General features: G+C 45.8%; 1 protein-coding gene across 5 annotated transcripts in view; it reads left to right on the plus strand.

The window, feature by feature from the left end:
• Nucleotides 1-27,038, plus strand: part of fgf12a (fibroblast growth factor 12a) — a 309,702-nt gene that overhangs the window by 275,852 nt on the left and 6,812 nt on the right. For all 5 annotated transcript variants that reach the window (XM_048542644.2, XM_048542639.2, XM_048542643.2 and 2 more), the window contains exon 4: nucleotides 2,661-2,859. In XM_048542644.2, coding sequence (XP_048398601.1) covers nucleotides 2,661-2,859 — 199 coding nt within the window. The remainder of the gene's footprint in view (nucleotides 1-2,660; nucleotides 2,860-27,038) is intronic.

A 27,038-nucleotide genomic window follows, 5' to 3' on the forward strand; every position in this document is an offset into this window, starting at 1 on the left:
AATGGCTTGAGACTAAGTTTAATCTCATACAGCCTTGATCACGAGCACTATTTCCCACCTCTGCCCGCCCCCATCCCTCACTCACTCTCAGGAAATAGTTTCTTTTTATCCTGTGAAACACTTTAACATTTGAAACATTTCAGTCACATTGCTCCTCAGTCTTCTGTACTGCAGTATGAACAACGAGTGTACAACTAGAGTGGCATGGTGGCTCAGTGGTTAGCACTGCAGCCTCACAGCGCCAGGGACCCAGGTTTGATTCCAGCCTCGGGTGTGGAGTTTGGAGTCTGTGTGGAGTTTGCACATTCTCCCCGTGTCTGCGCGGCTTTCCTCCCACAGTCCAAAGATGTGCAGGCTAGGTGGATCGACCATGCCAAATTGCCCGTGGTGTTCAGGGGTGTGTGGTTCTGGGTGGGATGCTGCAAGGGGCGGTGTGGACTTGTTGGGCCGAAGGGCCTGTTTCCACACAGTAGGGAATCTAATCTAAAATATCCAACTTAGTTTCGTACATAACAAGTTGTAGAGCTGGATGAACACAGCAGGCCAAGCAGCATCAGAGGAGCAGGAAGACTGGCGTTTCGGGTCTGGACCCTTCTTCAGAAATAGTTTCATTGTTTAGTCCATGAGTCTCCACAATGACCCCCTCAATACCAGCATGTCCTTCATGAAGTGTCATACCCAGAACTGAAGATTTTTATTCCAGTTAATGTCTAACGAAAGCTGTGCAGAACAAGATGAAATAGCTGCTCTCCATTTAGACTCTTAAAAAAACCTCAGTCATTTTAAACACTTCAGAATGTAATCCATTTTGTGAATAACATTCAGATGCTTTGACATAAGAAGATTCTGTCTGATAAGTGCAGTTTTGTGTTGTAACAGGATGTATCAGGGATTGTGAAAATTTACACTTTTAACAAGCTACGGCAGATCCTCAGAGAGAAGCTTTGGCAGCATTTCCATTCATTCCCACCTTTCATGAAAGTGTTTCAACACATTTTAGTTAATGCAGAACACCATCCCTTTTGTCTCTTTGGCTGCTAACTTCTGCGATGTCGAGTGTTCTGTGCTCAGTCTTTGGGTCTCTGCAGTGGTCCTTTCTACCTCATAGATTTGCATGTGGCGGCCGTATATTAAAGAATGTAGCAGCGGTGCTGGGAAGCTCCGGGATGGTCGTCAAAATCAAGTTCGCTCCTATTTCTGAGCGGCTGCTGCTCACTGAATGAGTCGCACAGCATCTAATGTTACCGACTTGTACGGATCAAAATAAATGCATTTTCATTTATCCGGCAGGCTCCAGGACTTGCCACCGTCTTTCACAGCTGGTTAATTTTTTTTTGAAATGTGCTCCCCACTTAGTGAAAGGTGGCTGTCAGTTTGTAACTGGTAGGGTAGAAATGGTGCCAGGCATTCATGTTGGCTTGGCACCACGTTTTATATTTCTTTTGGACTTGATTCCACTGCCCCCACCATAAAGTCCTACCACCTGTTTTGCCGGCTTCATTTTGAAGTCTAGAGTCACATTGCTGTGTCTGGTTGATGATCATAGATCAAAGAATCCCTTCAGTGTGGATGGTAGTTTGAAATTCTAAATATTATTTTCGTTATTATTTATTATTATATTATATTTTTATTATAGTATATTATATTATTTTTATTGTATTATAATATTGTTATTATATTTTTATTATTAGAATTTTTGAAATTGAACTATCAGCATATGAATTTCCTATGTGTCTAAAGAGGTTTAATGATTGAGTTGTGAGTATTTCTCTACCCATATTGATTCATTTTCAAGCACGTTCAGGAGAAGGTAGTTTTGGAGGTCAGTGCAAAATTGTTTACATTTTGGAGAGTTCACAAGTGAACAAAGCAGGCAGTGTACTACATTAGCTTTCTGGTAGAAGATTCCAGGTCTTGTTTTTCATCGGCTTAGGAGAAATAGTCATAGCTTGAAGAAACAGATTTTTTTGTGTCTTTGGTTTTGGGTAGTTCTGAAGTGTTCTTAGTTGAAGATGGATGCGTAAAGCAATTGCTCCTGAGAAAGGGAAAGATAGTTTAAAATGATAAAAATAGGTTATCTTAGTGTAAAGTGGTCTGCAAAAGTTCCAGACCATAAGTGGTTAATTAAAATCCTGAAGAGAAATTGAGAAAGTTGAAGCTCAAGTTATATGATGAATGAAGGACGAGGTTATCAAATTCTCACAAACAGGAATTGAATCCACTGATAAGTGAAATCCTGCATGAGATAGAGAAGGCCATACTCGCTGGTGTTTAAGTCTGGGATGCTGTTGGGATTAATGGGATTGTATTTTTTGTTTCAAAATCTTTAAAGATACATTCTATGTGAATAGTTTGATTCATTTTCTTTTATCCTCATTTCTTTTGTGTAAATAACTTCTGTTTCATTATTAAAATGAAATCTGCAAAATTATGTCCTTGTGTTTTAGTGAAAAACCACCTTATTAAAACAAAAAGAAGAAAAAAAAATAGGAATAAGGTGGCAGGGTTCGAACCTGCTTAATGTTTGCAAGTTGGTCAACTAACATATAGTTCAAGCAGAGACTGCACAGGCAGAACAATTCATGCCTTTGCAACGATGTGCAGTGCTCCTTCACAGCAAGCCAATCTTGACTCTTTCTTTATTGCGTGTTTTGACACAGGAACTTTTCACGGCAGAGTGCAAGTTCAAAGAGTCGGTCTTTGAAAACTATTATGTCATCTACTCCTCAACTCTATACCGGCAGCAGGAGTCAGGTCGAGCCTGGTTCCTGGGACTCAACAAGGATGGCCAGGTCATGAAGGGGAACCGTGTAAAGAAAACCAAGCCATCCTCCCATTTTCTACCAAAACCAATCGAAGGTAGGCTTCCTCTTTTACTTGTGATGGTGAAGTTTGTGAGGTTTGGTGATAGTCTGGTTGGGAAAATGGGATCAATAGCTCCTGATGTTCTCATAACCTTAGAACCATTTCCTCTGAACACTCAGCCCTACTTTGGGCAAGTAAACCTTCCTTTCAGAACGCCACCCGTCCTTGTTGGATCACAGGTAGCGTCAATCACTGATAACATTGAGAGCATGTTAGACTGTATGGAGTGAGCCTTATTTCTTGGTCTTAGCAGACAAACATAGCTTTTTTGCTTTTTCTTTCATATCCAGAAGTGTTCTTAGATACAACTGAACTTTTTTTTCTCCATCTGTTAAGCACCACCAGTAAATCAGCTGTGTTTTCTAGTTGAGTAATTTACATGCAAACAAACTTTTGTTCAGTTTATTATCTCATTTAACCAGATTCACCTGCTCACCTGATTTGGATTAATTGTCTTAAATCAGACAAACAACCCAAATAGGAGTCCCAGGAGTGAGGGGCTTGAATCATGTGCAGAGGTTGGAGAAGCACGAAGCACGAAGCACGAAGCACGAAGCAAGAAGCACTTAGCTTAGACCAGAGAACATTGAGGAGTGACCATTAACAGTGTAGTTTGCTGAAACTTGCTGAGAAAAATGGTTTCCTTTGACAAGAGGATAATGTGAATAATTGGCAAAAAAAAATCTCAAAGGGACGCTAGGAAGTTGTTTCCATTAGGCGGGGAGACTAGGACCCGTGGGCACAGCCTTAAAATTAGAGGGGGTAAATTTAAAACTGAAATGAGACGACATTTCTTCAGCCAGAGAGTGGTGGGCTTGTGGAATTCATTGCTGCAGAGTGCAGTGGGGGCCGGGACGTTGGATGCCTTCAAGGCAGAGATCGACAAATTCTTGATCTCAGAAGGAATCAAGGGCTACGGGGAGACTGCAGGGAAGTGGTGTTGAAATGCCCATCAGCCATGATTTAAATGGCGGAGTGGACGTGATGGGCCGAATGGCCTTACTTCCACTCCTATGTCTTATGGTCTTATGGAAATGAGGAAAATGGTCACTAAGCTCAACCAAAAACTGGGGAGCACATTCAATGGGATATTTCAACAGCCGATTAGGTATGGCAATGAAGAAATTGCTGTGTTTTTGAGAACAAGCATGGATAAGGGCTAAATTAGACAGCTCTTTGAAAGCGCTAGCACAGGTACAATGGCGAACTGGCCTCATTCTTGCTCTAAAACACTATTCTTCCATATGTCTAGATAGGGCCCTCTCCTCCCCCCCGCCCCCCACAACTGCCTGACCTGACCCCCTGGGTCAGGCAGTGGTGTTGGGAGGAGAGGGGTTAAGCGGTCCTGGAGGGTCGGGTCAGGCAGTGGGGGTGGGAGGAGAGGGGTTAAGCGGTCCTGGAAGGGTGGGTCTGACGGCAACAGGAGTTGTTGCAGCGGAAAGTGTATTCTGGGTTGGGGGCAGGGGTGTAGTTTCATCACCTGACCTCCAGGCATTAATGGTTGCTTGACCTGCGTGATTGCTCCCCTTACATCCAAAATCGAAGTATAAATATGATAGTTTATTCAGTGCCTGCCAAACAGCTGCCTTTTCTTGCCTGCCATTGTTGTTATGAATTGTTGTTTGGTAGGACAGAACTGGAGTATTGCTGAAATGTTGCATTTTCTACTCATCAGGACAATTTGCAAGAATACCAATACAAGGGGAAGCATGGGGCCAGATTATCCAAGGAATGCCAAATCTCACATGCAGTTTGCCACAGCAGTCCTTCCTTTCTTACAGGAGAAAGGAGCTCTATATTTTTCAAAGGAGATTCCGTTCGGGGTCCCCTCACAAATGCAGATCTGAACATCTGTTCTGAAAGTGCAGAGTAGTCAGATGAAGACAAACCACAGCAACGGGCTCGAGGGAACAGATGGCTCGGGCCGATGATAGGTGTGCAGGGACCAGAGCTGGTAGTGGCAGCATGGTGAGAGGAGGGTTTAGCTGGAAATCGGGGAGTCAGGTCAGGCTATGGTGAGGAGAGGGGCTAGGAGTCCTGGAAAGTGTGGTTGTAGGCAGTGGGGAGAGGGCCTGGGGAGTCCTGGAGGATAGGGTCGGGGCAGTGGAGAGAGTGATTGGTGGGTCCTGGGTTTGGTACAGAGGGCAGTGGGGAAAGGGATTATGGGGACCTGGAGGATCAGGGCAGGGCGTGGTGGGTGAGGGGTTAAGACAGTCCTGAAAGGTTGGGTCAGGCAGTGGGGGTGGGAGGTGAGGGGTTAGAGGGTCTGGAGGGGTGGGTCAGGCAGTGGGGGTGGGAGGAGAGGGATTAAGGTGTCCTGGAGGGTTGGGTGGGGGGAAAGGGGTTAAGGGGTCCTGAATGGGTGGGTCAGATGACAGCAAGGGTTGGTGCAGCGGAAAGTGTATTCTGGGTTGGGGGCAGGGGTGTAGTTTGAGGCACGGTGCCAGGTCCCAGAGCTGGAGTGTGTCAGTGACACCAACCTGCCCTTATTCAAAAAGCATCTTAAAACCTCTTTGCTAAACCTACAGTTAACACAGGGGCAACATTTCACCTTAATGCTGTAACATGACAATGTGTGAGGTGCTGTTGTGGAACAAATTGTCCAAAAGCTCCAAAACGTACTCTCCCACCTCCATGGAGCTCTGTAACATCCTGTCTATCCTCCCCATCCTCCTCCTCTTCACCCTCTCCCTCCACTCTCCGCCCTCCCTCTCTTTCCTATCCCTTCTCCCCATTTTCCCCATTCTCTCTCTCCTCACTGTCCTCTCCATCCTCCAATCCTGTTGTCCTGCTCACTTTTAAGTATCATTTCTGATCATTTATATAAATGAAAAACTCTTCATCAATGACACCTTCCACAGTATAATTTAGCACTATACCAAACACAATTCCCCCTACAAAAGGCTGCTTTGAATGGGAGAGTTATTTGGACAAGCGTTTGATGAATGGGAAATGCTTGCTTTACTCACGTATATTTGCTTGCTGGATATGGAGATGTTGTAATGTGCTTGTGAGCATTTCCTTTGCTCACTGACATTACAAAGACCTTTGAAAAGAAAAGACCCAACAGCAGAGCCGGCAACCCGTGGAACGCTCACAGTATTACAACGCACAGCAGACAGCAGGTTTCAGGTGACTTATTTGTACATGAATCTAACAGCACAACATTGCTCAGCCAGGGGACATACAATTTTTTGTGTCTTTTTTGCATGAGGTTGCTGCATTCAGCAGGTAATTTCAAAAGATTTTAAAAGTTATTTGAATTCTATTTGAAATTCATCCATACTAATGTTTTGAAATGAAGCTGGTAATCGATTTTCTCAATGAAAGCTGCTATCTGTCATAGTACTGCAATAGTAGCAGCGTAGATGCTTGACTGGACAATAAATGTGAGCAATGTTTCCATGCTCAACTGGGGGAGTTTTTGCAGCATTGAAAAGTCCCTTTGGCCCATCTTGTCCATGCTAATAATCAAACATCCATCTGTTCTAACTTCATTTTCTAGCACTTCGGATATGGCCTTGTATGCTATGGCATTTCAAGTGCTCATCTAAATACTACTTAAAGGTTTTCAGGGTTAGCCTCTTAACCTCCCTTTTAGACAGTGAACTCCACCCTCACTCCAAATGAAATTTGTTTTCTCAAATCACCTCGCAACCTCCTGTTCATTACCTGGCCCAGGTATGGATCCCTCCACTAAGGGAAAGGCTTCTCCCTGTCTACCCTCTTCATCACCCTCACAACATTGTGCACTTCGATCACTTTCACCCCCACCCCCCACCTCAGCTTTCTCTACTGTAAGGAAAACAATGCCAGCCTATCTGGTCTCTTTTCATTGCTAATATGCTCCGGGCCAGGCAACATCCTGGTGAATCTCCTTCACACCCTCTCTCATGTAATTGTGCTATAAATGTGGCAAACAGAACTGCACACAGTACTCCAGTTATGGTCTAACTATCGTCACAAATATCTCCACCAAAACCTCCTTGTTCTTGTATTGTCTTGACTAATAAAAGCCCATATACCTTCTTAACCACCTTATCTACCTGCCCTGTAGTTTTCAAGGATCTATGGACATGTACACCATCTGATCCTCTGTACCATTCAATGTGTACTCCCTTGCCATGTTAGTCTTCACTGGGAGTAATATGGTAGTTTCTTTCCATTAAATTGAACGGACATATATCACAGGCTGAGATTGTGAATGGGTTGGTTTGGATAGATCCTGAGAGATTTTCTTCCTGTTTAGGAAATGTAGAACACTGGGGGAACAGTCTTAGGATAAGGGGCCAATCATATCGGATGGAGTTGAGGAGCATTTCTTCATTTAAAGGGTTGAGATTTTGGAATTCTCTTCCACAGAGGGCTGTGAACGCTCTATTAGTGAATATATTTAGGGCTGAGATTGACAGATTTTTATTGTCTGTCAGGAAATTTGAAGGAAATGGGGAGTAGGTGGGAAAATCACATTGAAGCCAAAGGTCAACTGAGATACAAATGACTGACTGAGTAGGTTTGATGCGCTGAATGTTGTACCCTTGTGTTCTCCAAACAAACAAGTGGTGAGAATGTGGGACTCGAAACCACTTGGAACATGGAAGGGTGTAGTGACTGCTGCAAGGCCAGCCAGGTGGACCTCATGGAATATGAGTTCCCTGATTGAGGCTGTTAACCTGGTCCAATCAGAGAGCCCTGGCTGACAGATATAAACAGGAGTGTCAGAGGTTCTGTTCACTCTGAGAGCTGGCTCTAAGGGAGCTGGATTAGAGTCAAGGAATAATGGATAGGGATAGAGGGATATGTCACTGAGGTGGGAGGAGGTTCTTGTGGAGCCTAAACACTGGCATGAACATGTTGGATAGAATGTACAGTTTCTGTGTGTAAATTCCGAGTAAAACTGCCAGCATTTGTGATGGTGAACCATTGAGTATGGAGACCATGCAACCTTCTAGCCTAATTTTGCATTCCCTCAGATCATGGCTGATCCATATTATAATTCCACCTACCCATCTTGTTTTGTAAAACTTCACCCAACTGAAATCTTTCTGTGCCAGTTTAGAAATCTTTAATTGAATACCTCATCTGAAAGTATTTTGGTGGATTTTGGATTATTCCAACAGTTCTTGGTATTGTTGAGTCCTAATTTTAGCTTTGAGCATTGTAAACTGGTTCATGTGTTGCTTTGCCCTGGATTCTAGGTGATGGTGGGGTAGTGTTAATGTCACTGACCTATCAATCCAAGACCCAATGTCCTGAGGATGTACGTTTATAATCCCTCTGTGGTAGATGGTGACATTTAAATTCAATGAAGATCTGGAATTAAAAGTTAGTCTAGTGCTGACTGCTGTCAATGATTGTAAAACCCTGAATAAAACAAAGAGCTGTGGATGCTAGAGACCTGAAAGAAAAGCTGCTGGAAAAATGCAGCAGATCCAGCAGTATCTGTGGGGGAGAAAGGCAGAGTTAATGTTCCAAGTCTGGTGACTTCTCATTGTTATTTTGATAAACCAGATAGATTTTTACAAAGTGTGAAGCTGGATGAACACAGCAGGCCAAGCACATCTCAGGAGCACAAAAGCTGGGGTTTCGGGCCTAGACCCTTCATCACTGATATCTGGTTTATCAATATCCTTTTGGGGATGGGAATCTATAATCCTTACCAGGTCTGGCTGACATTATGTGACTCCAGACCTACAGCAATGCAGTTGATTCTTAACTGCCCACTCCAGTGATAAATATTGACCTAGCTGGTGATGTCTACATCTGATGAAAACTTTTGAAAAGAATTGTTCCTCTGATAGTATGACCTTTTGTATCCTGTGGCAAATATCATTTTTCTTCTACCATTACTTTAAAATATAGTACCCCCTTTTAATATTTTGCAGACTTCAAAGTGGCTGAGAGAATGAAATATGGATATTTCGAGATAATGTCGCAGAATGTTGTTGGCATTTCCCTAACTGGTTTCAGGCAGCGCCTGGATCAGCTGAATATTCCTTGATATTGACCAGAGATATTTACATGGAAATGTGTGAAAGGCTTTCTTTCCCCTTCTCTCATTTAAGATGCTTTGTGAGGTTCCTTTTTGCACCGACTATGAATGAGATGCCTCTAATGAGTGCTGAGCAACATTCCAAAAGGCAGCACAATTGTACAGGCACCTCAGCAGCTCAATCATTCAAAAGTACTTTATTAAATGATAACACAACAGGTTATGATGCACTTCTGCATTAGTCAGTTGCACAGATTAGAGCAAGAATAAAAAATGAAGAACAATACAACACAAGAACAGGCCTATCGACCCTTCAAACCTGTGCTGACACATTTTGCCCTTCATATTAAAGCTGTCCTAGCTTACAGAATCTGTATCCCACTATTCCCTTGCCATGCATGTATTTGTCCAGGTGCTTCTTGAATATTTTTATTGTACCTGCATCAACTGCCTCCTCTTGCAGCACATTCTGGGCACTCACCACCCGTTGTTTGAAAAACTTGCCTCACACATCTCTTTTAAACATTCCACCGCACCTTGAACCTGTGTCCCGTAGCAATTGACCCTCCACTCTGGGGGGAAAAGCCTTACATTTTCTATTCCATGCCATTTACAATCTTATAAAATTCTTAAATGACTGAAGGGGAAAATCTCCTGCATTCCAGTGTAAACAAACTGAGTCTATTCTATCTTTCTTCTTAACTAAAATCCCCCATACCAGGCAACATCCTGCTGAACTTTTTTTGTACCCACTCCAAAGCATCAACATCCTTCTGGTGGTGTGGTGACTAGAACTGTACGCAATATTCCTAGTGTGGCCTAACTAAAGTTCTATAAAGCTGAAGGATAACTTGTTTATCCTTGTACTCACTGTACCTTCCAATGAAGGCAATGAAGCACGCATTCCAAAGGACTTTTTTACGACTTTATCCAACTGTCCTGTCACCTTCAGTGATCTGAGGACCTGCACACCCAGATCCCTCTGCATATCAATACTCCTAAGGGTTCTGTCATTCACTGTGTAATTGCCACCTGTACTTGCCCTTCCAAAATGCATCATCTCACATTTGTCTGGGTTAAACTCATGAGGTGTGGGCGTCACTAATTAGGCCAGCGTTTATGATCCCTCCACAGTTGCCATTGAAAAGATGGTAATGAGCTATCTTCTTGAACAGTGGCAGTCCATGTGATGTAGATAGACCCACAATGCCCTTAGGGAGGGCATTCCAGATTTTGACCTAGTGATCTTGAAGGAACAGCGACATATTTCCAAGTCAGGATGCTGAGTGGCTTAGATGGGAACTTGAAGGAGGTGATGTTCCCATGTATCTGCTACCCTTGTCCTTCTAGATGTTGGTAAATTTCTGCAGTGCACCTTGTACAAACTGCTGTGCCTGAGTGACTGAGTTGTGGAAGGAGTGAATGTTAGTGCCAGTCAAGTGGACCGCTTTGACCCAGATGGTGTTGAGCTTCTTGAGCATTGTTGGAGCTGCACCCATCCAGGCGAGTGGGCGGTATTTTATCACACCCCTGATTTGTGCCTTGTGGATCCCAGAGGAATTGCATAAACACTGTACTATGGTACGATCCCAAGACTATTCGTAGGAGGGTAATTGGTGAAAAAAGATGATGGTGAGATGAGGACTCAAGACATACGCTGAAAGATCAAACCATTTAGCCCAAGAGCCCGAGTTTTAAACGTAACCTTAAAAAGGGGAGAGTGGATTCAGAGATAATGGGAACTGCAGATGCTGGAGATTCCAAGATCCACATCTTTGTACCTAAATGCCATCAGCAATAAGAACAAAGATCTGGAGACTGATACCCAGTCTCACTCTTTATTCAAATTCGTGCATTTTTTTTCAGCATTTGAATTTTCTCCCCTCCCCTCAGGCTGAAACCAGTTTTTTAGAAAAGTGATAATCTTTGGTGAAGAGAAGCAGGAGTGTCGCTTCTTCCCCATATGGGGTGGCACGGTGGCTCAGTGGTTAGCACTGCTACCTCACAGCACCAGGGACCCAGGTTCAATTCCACCCTCGGGTGACTGTGTGGAGTTTGCATGTTCTTCCAGTGTCTGTTTGGGTTTCCGGAGGGTGCTCCAGTTTACTCCCACAGTCCAAAGATGTGCAGGTTAGGTGGATTGGCCATGCTAAATTACCTGCAGTGTTCAAGGATGTTTGGGATAGACATGGGGAATTGTAGGGGTAGGAGAATGAGTCAGGGTGGGATGCTCTTCAGAGCGGTGACGTGGACTTGTTGGGCTGAATGGCCTGTGATAGGGATTCTATGATGCTGAGGTAGTACCTCAATGAAGAGGTGTTAAATCTATGTAGACCAAGAATCAGGAATGGGGCCTTCTGGTTTCTGTTTTACTCTCATGCACTAACTTTACAAAGTGAATGATCAGCCACGAAATGTTTGTTCAACACACCAGACATGTTTCGAGTGTCATAATATTTTATGGACGTCACTTTTCTTAATCTTTGCTTAAATTCTGACTTGGCTCAGTTGCTTCTGAGATCCTCATCAATATCTTTGTTACCACTGGACTCAATTGTCCAAAGGCATTCCTGGCTAGTTTCCTGCTGTTTTAAAAAAATTCTTCATGGGATGTGGGCATTTCTTACCCATCCCTCAATGTCCGAGTTGAGGATGTTACTAACAAAATTGATGTAGACGAGTCAATAGGCAATATGTACTTGGATTTTTACAAGGCTTTTGATAAGGTTGGCAAAACTAAAGTATATGGGATACGAAGTAATCTACTGGCATGGATTAAGGATCGGCTAAGAAGAATGAGTCATTCTCACATTGGCAGACTCTAACTACGGGGGTACACAAGGATCAGTGCTTGGGCCCCAGCAATTCATAATAGATATCAATAATATGAAGGTTTGGATTACATGTATTATTTCCAGAAATGCAGATGATACAAAGCAAAGTGGGAATGTGTGTCTTGCAGAACATGTAAAATGGTTTCAGAAGGATTTGGAAGGCTTAGTGAATAAGCAAGAACATAACAGATGGAATATAACGTGGAATCATGTCAGGTCATCGACTTTGGTGTGAAGGACATATGTACAGAGAATTTCTTAAATGGTAAGAGGTTGCAGGTGGCTTCATAAATTTGCGACTGAAGGCTAACATACAGGTGCAGCAAGCTGTAGGAAGATGAATGGATGTTATCCTTTATCACAAGAAAGTTTGAATACAGTAATAGGGAAGTCTGCATCCACTTGTAAAGGAGTTTGGTTCAATCACACCTAGAATATAACGTGTCACGTGGGCCCCCTTACCTTCCTAAGCATATTCCGAAAGAAGGAATGCAACAAAGGCTCACAAGACTTGTCCCCAGGATGGTGGAACTTTTCTATGAAGAGAGATTTGGCTTACATTGTCTGGAGTTTTGAAGAATGAGAGGAGGTCTCATTGAAACCAGCAAAGCCCTTGAAGCGATGGAAAGGATAGGTGCAGATAAAATATTTCCCTGGTCGGAGAGCCTAGACTCCAGGGACAAAATTTAAACATAACAGGGATATCACTCAGGTCTGAGATGAGGATACTACCCCAGAGGGCTGTGGAGTCTCAGTCTTCGAAAATATTTCAAGTAGAGGTTATAGACTTTTGATTGCTAGTGGTGTAAGGTTTTTTGGGAATGCTTTTAGTACAAAAGCATCAGTGTTCAAACAGCTATGATCATTTTAAATGAGGGTGCAGACTCAATAGGCTGAATGGCCCACACTTGTTCCAAATTTCTTTGTCCCTAATTGCCACCTGAACCGAGTGACTGCTAGACAGGTTCAGAGAATCATCAAAGACAAACAAGTGACTCTACAGTTAGCAAATGTGTCACTCAGAAGAATAGCAAGGACAGCAAGAGTAAGGATGGCCAATTTCCTTCCGTAAAGGACATCAGATCGCGCGACTGAATTCCTTACTCTGTAAACTTGAGCTTATCCAAAACTCCACTACCCACACCTTACCACAAGCTCTCTTCACCCATTATTTTCTATGGTTTACATTAGTTCCCAGTATCATTATTTTAAAATTCTCAAATCCCTCCATCACTGTAAACTCCCCCAACCTTAAACCCATACAAGATTAGACCAGTCGCTCTGGGATTCATTCCCTAAACCTCTCCATATCACCGTCTTTTCCCTCTTTCAGATGCTTTTCAAAATGCATCTGCCTGCATATCACCTACTGTGGCTCATTGTCAGGCTTTGTTCATTAGTCACTCTTACAAAGCACCCTCGAATATTTTACAATCTCTGTTATGGCTTGGGAAGAGGCTATTGAGCCCATTGTGCCTGCTTCAGCTCTGTGAATGAGCATTATGGTTCATTTGTTATCCTCATGCCTTTTCCCTATTAACCAGAATATTATTTCTGTTTAAACGATCATCTAATGCCCTTTTGAATGCCTCAACTGAATCTGCCGCCACCACACCTCGAGGCAGCATATCCCAGGCATAATCCACTCACTGTGTGAAAAGGTTTTCTGTCTGATCATATTTGCATTTCTTGAAAATTATGTTCTATCTGTGCTGTGTGGATTTCAGTCTTTTTATGAGAGGGAACAGCTTCTCCCCGTTATTCTGCTCAGCTCCCTTGTGATTTTGACCATTTCTATGAAAGTAATACATTTGTAGCTCAGGTTGAGGTTCTGGATGTGATTTGCTCGCTGAGCTGGAAGGCTAGTTTTCAGACGTTTCGTCACCTTTTTTTGTTTTTTATTTGAAAAAATATACTTTATTCATAAGATGTACAAAAAATAAAACATATTTATACACCTACCCAGTCATGCAAGCCGCTCCGGGTTACCCAGGGGGTACGTACACCAACTAAAGGAAAAAAAAACAAGGAAGAAAAAAAAACAAAGCAAAGAAAACACCCCGGCAGTCGTCTCCCCGCACAGTCCCAGTTGGCCTCCTGACCAGTTGGGGAAGGCGCCAGCTGGGCCCAGTTACCAGATAGGGCCCTTTTTTCTATTCTGGATGAGGGGTTTCATACGGTGGTCTTTCCTCACCGCGCCTTGGCGGCGGCTGCCCCAAGCTTTAGCGCGTCCCTCAGAACGTAGTCCTGGACCTTGGAGTGCGCCAGTCTGCAACACTCGGTCGGGGTCAGTTCTTTCAGCTGGCAGACCAGCAAGTTGCGGGCAGACCAAAGAGCGTCTTTCACCGCGTTGATGGTCCTCCAGGTGCAGTTGATGTTGGTCTCGGTGTGCGTCCCGAAAAACAGCCCGTAGAGCACGGAGTCCCACGTCACGGAGCTGCTCGGGACGAACCTCGACAAATACCACTGCATCCCCCTCCAGACCTCCTGCGCATAGGCACACTCCAGAAGGAGGTGATCGACAGTCTCATCCCCCCCGCAGCCACCTCGAGGGCAGCGTGCAGTGGCACAGAGATTCCGGGCATGCATAAAGGATCTCACTGGCAGAGCCCCTCTCACTGCCAGCCAAGCAATGTCCTTGTGCTTGTTTGAAAGTTCTGGCGATGAGGCATTCTGCCAAACGACTTTGGCAGTCTGTGTGGGGAACCACACGACGGGATCCACCCTCTCCTTTTCCTCGAGGGTCTCGAGGATACTACGTGCTGACCACGCCCTGATGGCCTTGTGGTCAAAGGTGTTTCCCTTCAAAACTTTCTCCACGAAGGACAGGTGGTACGGTCCAACTACTCGGAGCGTTCCATGGCAACGAGGCCAGGCCCATCCTTTGCAACACCGGGGACAGGTAGAACCTCAGTAAGTAGTGACACTTGGTGTTTGCGTACTGAGGATCTACGCACAGCTTGATGCAGCCGCACACAAAGGTAGCCGTCAGGGCGAGGGTGGCGTTCGGTACGCCCTTTCCCCCATTTTCCAGGTCTTTGTACATGGTGTCCCTTTGGACCCGGTCCATCCTCGACCCCCAAATGAAGTGGAAGATGGCCCGGGTGATTGCAGCGGCGCAGGTCCAGGGAACAGGCCAGGCCTGCGCCACATACAACAGTACCGAAAGCCCCTTGCACCTGACAACCAGGTTCTTACCTGCGATGGAGGGGGACCGGAGCGTCCACCTGCCCAGCTTCTGCTTCAGTTTGGTGATACGCTCCTCCCAAGTCTTAGTGCATGCCCCAGCTCCACCGAACCAAACACCCAGCAGCTTCAGGTAGTCTGTCTTGACGGTGAAGGGGATGAAGGAGCGGTCGTCCCAGCTCCCGAAGAACATGGCCTCACTCTTACCCCTATTGACTTTGGCACCCGAGGCCGGTTCAAACTGGCCACAGATGTCCAACAGCCGACTCACTGACCGACGGTCGGTGCAGAAGACGGCGACATCGTCCATGTACAGGGAGGTCTTGACCTGAAGGCCTCCACTACCTGGGATAGTCACGCCCTTCAGGCTCACGTCCTTCCTGATAAATACGGCGAAGGGCTCCACACAGCACACGAACAAGGCAGGAGGGAGCGGGCAGCCCTGCCTGACTCCAGATCTGATGGGAAAACTGTCCGATTCCCACCCGTTGATCGAGACTGCGCTAACGATGTTGGTGTAGAGCAGCCGGATCCAATTGCAGGTGCCCTCCCCGAACCCCAATTTGGAGAGCATGTTCCTCATGTAAGCATGAGAGACCCTGTCGAAGGCCTTCTCCTGGTCCAGGCTGACGAGGCAGGTGTCCACCCACCTGTCCTGTACGTAGGCGATCGTATCCCTGATGAGCGCGAGGCTCTCAGCGATCTTCCTGCCCGGCACAGCACAGGTTTGGTCAGGGTGAATCACCGACTCCAGGGCAGACCTGACCCAGTTGGCTATGACCTTGGCCAGGATTTTGGATTCCATGTTCAATAGTGAAATGGGACGCCAATTCTTAATTTCTTCCCTCTCCCCCTTCCTCTTGTAAATGAGGGTGATGATGCCCTTCCTCATGGACTTGCACATTTCCCCTGCCCGAAGCGCACTATCGTACACCTCCAGCAGGTCCTGGCCGACCAGGTCCCACAGAGTGGAATACAGCTCGACCGGTAAGCCGTCACTCCCGGGAGTCTTATTCCTCTCCAAGGCCTTGAGGGCTCTGGTCAGCTCTTCCAGGGATATCGGCTGGTCCAGCCACTCCCTCGTGCCATTGTCTAAGACCTCCGTGATAGACGACAGGAATGACTCGGCGGCTGTGCTGTCCGTGGGCTTCGCGTCGTACAGCCCGGCATAGAAGGATCTGCTAATCCTCAAAATGTCGGGCCGAGACGACATCACCAAGCCGTCATCCTCGTTCAGCCGGCTAAGCACAGAGCTCTCTTTGTGCACCTTCCGAAAGAAGAAACGCGAGCACATCTCGTCCTGCTCCACGGAGCAGACCCTGGACTGGAAGATTATCTTGGAGGCCTCCGCGGTGAAGAGCGAGGCTTGCTGGCCCCTCACCTCACGGAGGTCCTCCGTGACATCGACCCCTATCAACTGCAGAAGGAGCAGGTTCTGCACCCTTTTCTGGAGTCGCGACAGCTTTCCCCGCCTCTCTCTCACCCTCCAAACACCCTTGAGCACAAAGAACCTCTTGATGTTCTCCTTCAACTTCTCCCACCAGTCGCCCGGAGACTCAAAGAGGGGTTTCACGGTTCTCCAACCAGCGTACTCCCTCTTAAGCTCCTCGACATTCTCTGAGGTCAACAGAGTCGTGTTGAGCTTCCACATCCCCTTGCCGGCCTGCTGGTCATCCTGTAAGTGACAGTCGGCCAGCAGGAGGCAGTGGTCAGAGAAGAACACCGGCTCGACGCCGGTGGACCTGACCAAGAACGCCCGTGACACAAACAGGTGTATCTCAGCTGCGCTCCGTCTGCAGGGGTGCTGAAGACGTCGAGCAGCTTGGCATCCTTCACCGTGCCCATCAGGAATCTGGACGTGATGTCCAGTTGACTCCCCCCACCCGCTGTCCCCAAGCCGGATCTTCCATCTGCATCGATGATGCAGTTGAAGTCTCCGCCTAGGATGACCGGCCTGGACGTAGCCAGCAGGGGTGGAAGCCGCTGCAGGACGGCCAACTGCTCACTCCGTACCGCGGGGGCGTACACGTTGATCAGCCTCAGGGGCGCGTTCCTGTAGGTGATGTCAGCCACTAGGAGGTGCCCCCCACCATCTCCTGAACTTGAGAGATGGTGAAGTTGCGCCCCCGCAGCAGAATAGCCAGGCCCGAGGAGCGACAGTCGTTACCCCCCGACCAGATCGAAGGCCCACAGGTCCAGGTGCCGGACCATTTTCCGTACCTGCTGAGGTGCGGTATCCCGCACTCCTGCAGAAACAGGAGGTCCGCCTTGACGGCGGTCAGGTAGGCCAACGTGGACACACATCTTGCGGTGGACTTGACGCTGCGCACATTAATGCTCGCAACTCATATCCCCATTGTGGGCAGTGACTGCAGTACCCTCCCCAAGTCCAAAGTCCAGCCCCTCCATCTGTCCCTTCATGCCCATTGCCTGGGCTAACTGCTGGACGCTCTCCGGGCTCAGGAAACCGTCCGTGCTGCCTTCCGGGTGGCATCCCCCCGTCAGGGGTACGGAGGCAGGGGAGTCCGGCTCTTGGTCAGGGTGGGGACACGCTGTTTCCTCCTTCCCGCCTGAAAGTTCCGGGGGGCCCTCCAGGGCCCCAGCGGCACGTGACTGGGTGTCGGAGGGAGCCTCAGGACGCCTCCCATCACCTGGATTCGGGGTGCTGCTTTCCTTCTCCCTTGAGATCTTTAACTTCTGCTTCGGGCTGGCCTCCTCTGAATCTCCCTCGTCAGAGGAGCTCTTATAGCCCCCCTGTAGCTGCAGCTTCCCACCTGATGGTTGCGGTGCCTGGGCCCGCTGACGCACCTTCCTCCTCGCTTTCTGGACCATCGTCCACTCCCCTGGCTCGCCTGTCGCCGCCTCCATCGACTCCGGGTTGTTGGCGGGGAGCGGAGCCTGCAGGGACGCTTTGCTGGCCTCGGGTCCATCCTGCGGGGCTGGGCCCTCCTGCACGACCTGGTCCTCCTGCACATTAGTGGGGTCCTTGCAGGGCCCTGGTGCCTTCCTCTCCTCTGGGGGAGCTGGCTCCGCATTGCCCCTGCCGGCGACCTGGGCGTAGGTGGTCCCCCGCCACGGACATGCCCTATAGAGGTGGCCCGCTTCCCCGCAAAGGTTGCAGCTTTTTTCTTGTGGGCAATCCTTTGCAAGGTGTCCCTCCTCCCTGCAGTTCCTGCAGATGGTGACTTTGCAGTCGGCCGCCACGTGACCTGACCTACCACAGGCATGGCAGACTTTAGGTTGCCTGCGTAGGTCAGGTAGCCCTTGCTCCCGCCGATCGCGAAGCTGGACGGTGGGTGTATAATGTTCCCTTCCGCGGCCATCCTCAGTGTCACCTTGACCTGCCTCTTACTGGTCCAGATGCCAAAGGGGTCCATGATGCCAGTTAGGTCCCCTTTCGCCTTCACGTACCTTCCAAGGAAGGTCAGGACATCAACTGCTGGCACATGCCGGTTGTACATATGTACAGTCACCATACGGCTCCTCTGCGCTGGCATCACAAACAGCGGGACAGCGGTCAATACAGAGAGGGGGCCCTCATCTCCTTTCTCCTTGAAAACCTCCAGGAAGCGCTCGCAAAGCTTGGCACTCCTGAAGGTCACATCGTAAAAACCTCCTCCGGGGAAATCCTGCAGGCAGTAAATGTCCGCAGCAGCGAACCCACAACAGTCCAACAGGACCCTCTTCACGAAGAAGGTGCGGTCCACAGGTGCACGTTCATCCACCTTCTTCACGGAAACGTGGATGGTGTTCCGGACTCCCTGACCTGGGGCACGAGCACTTGCCGCAGCCATCGTTGCAGGTTGGCTGCTTCCCTGAACCAGCGTTAGGCCGAAGCCAGCATTAAGATCCACCGTTTGCAAGGGTGCACAGCCAACCCAACATTTTCTTTCTACCTCCGACACAGTCATGCTCTCCTCTTCTTGGTCCACAAAAGGGTGGGTCTTTATTTTGTTCCGGATGTCAGCTGGTTCACTGAGCGGGAAGGTTCATTCTAGGTAACATCATCAGTGAGTCTCCGACGAAGCGCTGGTGTTATGTTCCGCTTTCTATTTATCTGTTTAGGTGTCCTTGGGTTGGTGATGTCATTTCCTGCATTGGTGATGTCATTTCCTGTTCTTTTTCTCAGAGGATGGTCGATTGATTTGGAGCCAATGTGTTTGTTGATGGAGTTCTGGTTGGAATGCCATGCTTCTAGGAATTCTCGTGCGTGTCTCTGTTTGGCTTGTCCTAGGATGGATGTGTTGTCCCAATCAAAATGGTGTCCTTCCTCATCTGTATGTAAGGATACGAGTGATAGTGGGTCATGTCGTTTTGTGGCTAGTTGATGTTCATGTATCCTGGTGGCTAGCTTTCTGCCTGTTTGTCCATGTTCTTGTATCCTGGTGGCTAGCTTTCTGCCTGTTTGTCCAAACAGACAATCCAATGGACAAACGGCTGCTTACAGACATATTTTCTGTATAAATCTCTAAGCTTAGAAAAGCACTCTCTCCCTTTTTTTCACAAAGAACATCTACCTTCCTGCCTTCCAATTCACAATTACTCTATACAGCTTCATAATACTCACTCCTTACGAAAAAAAAGAACCATCATTATGACAAGATGCCTTTTTAAAAAGAATCTCATCACCATAATCACGAGATACATTGGTCAATAATCTAAAGTTACACCTTTCGTACTAATTCTGCACACGCATATAACATTAGACCACACCAGTTCTATCTTTTCTGCACATTTCCTTCTAAAACAGTGATATACATATGCAATAACATTTTTATGACCAGCAACATGTATAGTCTGTAAATTAAAAGACTGTAACATAAGTCTCCAGTGAAATAGTCTCGTATTCATGTCCTTAAATCTTTCCAAAGTAGTGAGAGGCTTGTGGTCTATGCACACAATCGTCTCTGAAACATTGTTTGTCACATAAACATTAAAATGTTGTAAAACTAGTGCCAAACTCAATAACTCTTTTTCAATGATGGAGTATTTTCTTTGGTGGATGTTGAGTTTCTTTGAAAAATAATCAATTCCACCACTATCCTCCTGTAGCAAAACAGCTCCAACCCTTACATTGCTGGTGTTATTGGCAACTTGAAAGGGTTTCAAGAAATTTGCTGTGGCTAAAACTGAGAATTGAATTGAAAGGCTTGTTGCAGAAAAATAAGGACATACATGGGAATAGAATGGGGAGGCCCAATACTATAGTATATGAGTTCGACATAAGGAATGCTGTTCAAATAAAGCAACAGACCTACAGGCTTAATCCTGTTAAAGCTGCACAGTTTCAGAATGAAGTGGAAGCAGTGCTCCAAGAAGATATCGGCAAGCTGAGTCAAAGTGAGTGTGGTTTACTGATCATGTTGATTCCCAAGCTTGATGGTACTCAACAGTTCTGCACGGATTATCAGAAGGTCAATGGCGTAACTCAATTGGACTCATACTCAATTCCAAGATTGGACAAGCCACAGACGTCACAACATTAGACTTACTTTGTGGTTACTGGCAAGTACCTTTGTTAGAGAGAGCGAAAGATGTTTCTGCGTTTGTAATCCCAAACAGGGTGTATAAATTTAAAGAATGCCCCATTTCATAGACTTATGAGCAGAGTTGTGGCAGGATTGACTAATTATGCCACCTATATAGATGACTAAATAGATGATCTTTAGCCATTCGTGGAAAGATCACATAATACATTTGGCAGAGCTCTTTGAAAGACAACTGGAGATAAAGTGGTTATAAATTTAGCTAAAACTGAATTCACGAAGGCAGAAGTGACTTAACTTTGGATATGGAAGGATGACCGGAGGAATGAGAATAGAAAGGTCATTGAGGAATTTCCAAGACCATCCTCAAAGAATGAGGTGCTTTGATTTTTGGGACTGAGCGGATTCGACTGGAAGTTTGTATCAAACTTTAGTAGTGTGCTGGCACTGCTGGTGGATTTGTTAAAGAAGAACACAAGGTTTCAGTGGACAGAACAATGCCAGGAGGCATTTGAAAATGGAAAGCAGCAGTCCCTATCTCGACCACATGTACTATAGTATTGGTCTTCCCCATTCTATTCCCACATTTGTCCTCATTTTGTTGCAACAAGCCTTTCAATTCAGTTCTCAGTTCCTGAAACAGAGAGCTCAATATCCTGTCCTATTCTCTAAGGACATCCTCATTATTTAATTTATTTTGAGACACATCAAACCCAAATCATCTGGTTTAGATTCCTCACTCATGAGTCACAGTAACTAATGCCTGTTTCTCTGGTTCCCTTTCCCTGTCATACTAAGGTTTCAGCATATTCATACCCGACATACCCGATAAAGTGTTTTCATATCTGGCATCTTTACCAGATAATTTATCTGACTTAATTTCTTCTCAATCTGATGTTGACTACTAAACCTTGCTTTGAAGGGATCTCCCACCACTGGTAACAGCTCCAATACTTTATCCCCAATACTTTACTTACAAATTTTAAATTTCTTATCTGCGTCTTGCTTCATTAGATGCTGTGCCACCTTCAAAGTCTAGCTAATTCACCTACTCTATTTAATCTTTTTCTCACCTCAGATACATAACCCAACTGGGAGATCTCTGATTTTGGACCTAACAACCTTTCCTTAATTAATGTCAAAGGCCCTCTTACTATGTGTCTGAATATCAACTCAAATGGAGTAAACTGATTTGATTCATTTCAGACATATCTAATGGCAAACAATATAAATGGGAAAGCTTTATCCCAATTTTTTGGGTCTCCAGGTAATAAGCCCTCAGAATGACCTTTTGGGTCTGATGCCACCTTTCCAGTGCTCCCTGGGACTCAGGATGGTGCACACTTGATTTAAAGTGTTTGATGCCCTAACTACCCATGACCTCCTGAAATAGTTTGGCAGCAAAGTTGGATCCTTGGTCTGACTGAATTTCCCTGGGTAGTCCATAATGGTAAAGAAAGCAAACAACTTCTCCACGACCCTTTTTTGCCTTGACATTCTGTAATGGAATTGTCTCCAGAAACCTGGTAGACACATCCATAATGGTTAGCAAATACTGTTTTCCACTTCCAGTTTTAGGGAGGGGACCTACACAATCAATCATTACCCACGTGAAAGGCTCTTCACATGCAGGAATAGGCATCAAAGGTGCTGGTTATATCACTGCCTGTGGCTTTCCTACCATCTGACATGTATGACAGGTACAGCAAAAAAACCACATCCTTATGTATTCCAGGCCAATAGAAATGTTTTTGTATCTTAACCTGAGTCTTCCACACTCCCTGATAAACTCCTACAGGTAACTCATGTGCTACCTGCAATACTTCTGTCTGTATGCTACCGGCAACACAGTCTGGTGCACTTCCACCCATTCCCCCCCTGCACTAATCTGCCGCGGTCTCCATTTTCACCTTAGGATTGCTAACTGGACCTCTTTAGTTTTTCCTTCTTGCTGTAACTTATGACTGTGGGATCTTATAACCACCCAGTCTGGAAAGAATGCTTTTCCTTTGGCCTCTCCACTGCAGGGAACGTCATGCCCACCTTTGACCCTGCTCAGTTGTTTCCAAGAACAAACTGTATTTCCTGGAACAGACACTCTTTCGATCACACCCATTGTCATGTCCCCAGTCTTGATTGGAGTTTCAAACCCTGACCTTACATAGGCGAACGCTAAATCTCTGTCCATTTATTCTACAGGTTACCACTCCCTCGGGTAACATTTCAGAAGGAGTGCAAATACTTACTTCTCTTAACATTAGAGACTGGTTAGCTCCCATATCTCTCAATATTTTTACTACTTTATCTTCTCTCCCTGTTCTTCATGAGTAAGCTTTACCCACAGAGGTGAAGTCTTTGTAGAGATCGGGCACCATTCCACTATCCAGCCCATAACTAGGCTGTGCACTCTCCTGCAGCTCCTCGACTTCTTTTGGGATTTCCTTCAGTTCCTTAACTAATCCCACTGCTTTAGTCTTTTTTACCACATCCTTTTTCCCAGTGCCTTTCTTACACAATCAGCGCTGTGACTTAGTGTGTCCCACGACAGTGAAAACACCTGAGGCCTCCATCTCCTTTTCACCCTCTTGGGTTTCTTGTTTCACATGTGGTAAACTGTTCCCAAAGTGATCTTCTTCTTGTTTCTCACTGAAGGATCTCCATTGTTCCCAATTTCAATCCCTCATGGAATGAAATTGCTGTCGGAAGTTTAACTTCGATTTATGCACCAATCCCTATTTGCCCGCCATCTCTGCAGCTCTTCTCACTGTTTGAACTTCCTGTTCCTCAACACGCATTCATACCATTTCTGGAAGTGAGGTTTTAAACTCTTCGAGCAGAATAATCTCTCTAAAATCCTCATGTGTCTTTTCTATTTTTAATGTTCTCACCTATCTATCAAAGTTGCTGTGTTTAATTTTCTCAAACTCGACATAAGTGTGACCTGGTTCCTCCTTTATGTTTCTGAACTGTTGTCTATATGCTTCTGATACCAATTCTCAGGCACTCAAACTTTCCTGCTTGACACCTCTGTAATCTCATGTCACCTCATCTGACAGTGCTGCAAACACCTCACTCGCCCTACCTACATGACCCACACAGCCTCTGACCAATTCATCTGCCTAGCCAGTTTCTCAAAGGAAATTTTTTTAAAAATGGGCTTCTACATCTTCTTCCTAAACTTTTGGTAATGTTTGGACATATTTGTATACATCCCTTGCAGGCTGTTGTCGATGAAGAGTTTGCTCATCCTCATGTCTGTCTTGTCTTTTCCCTTCTCTCATTTGAAATCCTTTTGCTTCTAGTTCCAGCTTCATCATTTCCAGTTTGAACATTCCTTCCCTTTCATTTTCTCTTTTCTCTGCTTGTAGCCATAATTCAAAATCTCTCACCTTCCTTTCATTCTCTAACTCCACTTGTCTCATTTGCAATCCAATATTTTTTCTAACTCCACTGCACTTGACTGATATACCCAAATGCTTGACCAACTCCGTTACAATTTCAGCTTTCCTCTTTTTCCTAGTTAAACCCAATTCTAGCTTGTTTGCTAATTCTAAAAGTGTCACCTTTCTCTGTCTTCCTAAACTTTCTTGGCAAAATTTGAGAAGCAGCTTCAACCTCTTTCGCAATGTTAAGAGCCATTTCCCTCACTTTTGATTTAACCAGCCGCAAGAAACTGAAATTAAACAAATATTTCTCACCTACGTTTAATTTAAATATCCAGGACATTAATCCCCAAGTCTGTTTAAATCTACTCAAGTCCCTCCCGCTCCCAGACTTGAGCCCCCAAACTGTTAGGAAGGGGAGGTCAAAACAGTCTGACAATTAAAATTGAAACACAAGCCACCAATTTGTTACCAAAGTGTGAAGCTGGATGAACACAGCAGGCCAAGCAGCATCTCAGGAGCACAAAAGCTTTTGTGCTCCTGAGATGCTGCTTGGCCTGCTGTGTTCATCCAGCTTCACACTTTGTCATCTTGGATTCTCCAGCATCTGCAGTTCCTATTATTTCCACCAATTTGTTACAGTGGGACTAGAAGATCCCTTCTAATAATGGTGCTTTTTAGAGAGCTTAATGATTTTGTGTGAGAGCTAGGTTTAATTCACTATTACTGTATACAACTTTGTAACACAATGCAGCACTCCCTTAGAATTGATCTTCTGACAGTGCGGCACCCCCTCAGTACTGACCCTCTGACACTGCAGTGCTCCCTCCATACTGATGGACTGACAGTGCGGTATTCTTTCAGTACTGACCCTATGACAGTGCAGCACTCCCTCGGTATTAGCCCTCCAACACTCCCTCACTACACAGCCTTCGACAATGCAATGCTCCCTCAAAACTGACCCTCTGATAGTGTGGGATTTTGACCCAGTGGCACTATAGGAACAGTGATATATTTCTAAGGCAGGATGGTGAGTGGTTTATGAGAACTTGCAGGTCATGGTTTTCCCATATATCTGCTGCCATTGTCCTTCTAGGTGGTAGAAGTAATAGGTCTGAAAGGTGCTGTCTAAAGTCACTTGGTAAGTTGCTGCAGTACACCTCATACACGGCACACATTAGAGCCACTGTGGATCAGTGATGAAGAGAATGAGTTTTGAAGGGTGTGAATGGGGTGCCAATCAAGAGGATTGCTTTATCGTGAAGTGTTTCGAGCTTCTTCCGTGTTACTGAAGCTGTATTCATATTCCTGAAATGTGCCTTGTAGGTGGGAGACAGGCTGTGTGCAAATAGCCAGTAAGCTACTTCGTACAAAATTCCTACCTTCGGAACTGCCCATATAGCCACAGTATTTATCTGGACATGAATTATAAGGGAGTGTTTGAAGCCACTGTTAGACGCTGAAGTCTCGAAGTATTTCTTTCATCTGGCACTGATTAGCAAAAGCACGTTAAATTAGAAAGAAATGCTGTAAAGTATCTTTTGGAAACTTTCAATAATTGCTGACTCCAGAACAACATTGAATTTCCTTCTTTATGCTTCTGTCTGAATGTTGAACATTAATATTCAGCCATCAAACATTAATCTGTACAACTTGCACAGTCATGAAATATTAATATGTGCGACTTGCAGAGTCAGTGAATATTGATGTGTTCAGCCTGTACGTGTTGATGGCTCCCTTGGTGACAGGGACACTTTCAAATTCCTGGCTCTTCCCCTTTAATTGTGAGCATGGTCTCTTTTAGATACAGGAACTCGCAGGTGTCAAACCGAGCTCAGTGGATAGGAAATCTCCTTCTGAGATGCCCCAATACAGTCACTAGAGGACAAAATAATCCTAGTACACTTCTCTGTGTGGGAGTGTTGTCCATGTGGGCAGCACAGCGGCTCACTGCACCAGGGACCCAGGTTCGATTCCACCCTCAGGTGATTGTCTGTTTTGAGTTTTCACATTCACCCCGTGTCCTGGTGGGTTTCCTCTGGGTGCTCTGGTTTCTTCCCACAGTCCAACTATGTGCAGGGTAGGTGGGTTAGCTACGGCGAATGCAGGGTTACAAGGATAGGGTCGTGGGCTAGGTCTGGGTGGGATGCTGTTCAGAGGGGCAGTGTGGACTCGATGGGCCAAATGGCCTGCCTCCACACTGTAGGGATTTTGTAGTTCTGATTCTAAGTGATGTTTCTCAGGTGAGTGGTCAGCCTACTCTCTCAGGTGGACAGAAACTATTTCCTGACACTGTCTCAAAGAAGAGTGGGTGCATGCTCCCTAAAGCCATGGATGCAATATTTGCCCCTTTACCAACATTGGCTACAATTACACGGTCAGGTCATTCTCACATCCAGCCAGTGGGTTTTCAACAACAGTGGCTACACTTCAGAAGTACATTGTTGGCTGCACAATGCTTTTTGACATCCTGAAAGGCACTATATAAATGCAAGTTTTGCCTTTTGTCTGTTCAGCCCTTTTTAATAGTGTAAAATGTAGCGTGGTATTTTGTAAGGAAAATAATTGGACAACTCTAAACATGGTTTAGACAGGAGAATGTGAAATGAACTCTGCGCATGATCACTAATTGAAGCCAATCTTAGTGTAACAGAAACCTGTAGGTTGCAGGAGGAAAGGAAGTGGGAGGTGAGGAAGTGAATCAGTTGGAATGGAAGATCTGTGATTTGTCAAGATATAGGGAGGGGAACAATTGTGCAGGATTGGATGTTCAGAGTCTAGGAGGAAGAAGAGAGCAGCATGAGTCAAATCAATACAAAAGAGAAAGTGATGCCAGAGAGAGACTTTGTTTGCGTAATTCACTATTTGAGGCAGAGCTGCACAAATCTACATGACAGTGGCAGACTTGGAACCAGAATCGTCACACGACCAAAGGGCCCCCAGTTTACCAATTCTGTGCTGAACCCGACAAACACTGGAAAATATCGTCTTCATCATCCGGAGGCAAAATGACCAAATCCATTACCACTACCCCTCGCCTAACCCCTCCCCAGATGTGACTGAGGATGGGACAGGAAGATGAGAAGTAGAACATTAGGCCACTCGATTTATTTGCAAATGATGAGATACAGGAGCAAAGTTGGGCCATTCAGCTTATTGATTTTGCTCCACCATTTCATCATGGCTGTTTCTGAACCCCGTTGTCCTGCTTTCTCCCCTTAACCCTTGATCCCTGTACCAATTGAGAGCCTGTGTATCTCTGTCTCTAAGATGGTCAATGACTTGGCCCCCA

Source organism: Stegostoma tigrinum, chromosome 14 (assembly GCF_030684315.1).
Source record: "Stegostoma tigrinum isolate sSteTig4 chromosome 14, sSteTig4.hap1, whole genome shotgun sequence".
Classification (NCBI taxonomy): domain Eukaryota; kingdom Metazoa; phylum Chordata; class Chondrichthyes; order Orectolobiformes; family Stegostomatidae; genus Stegostoma; species Stegostoma tigrinum.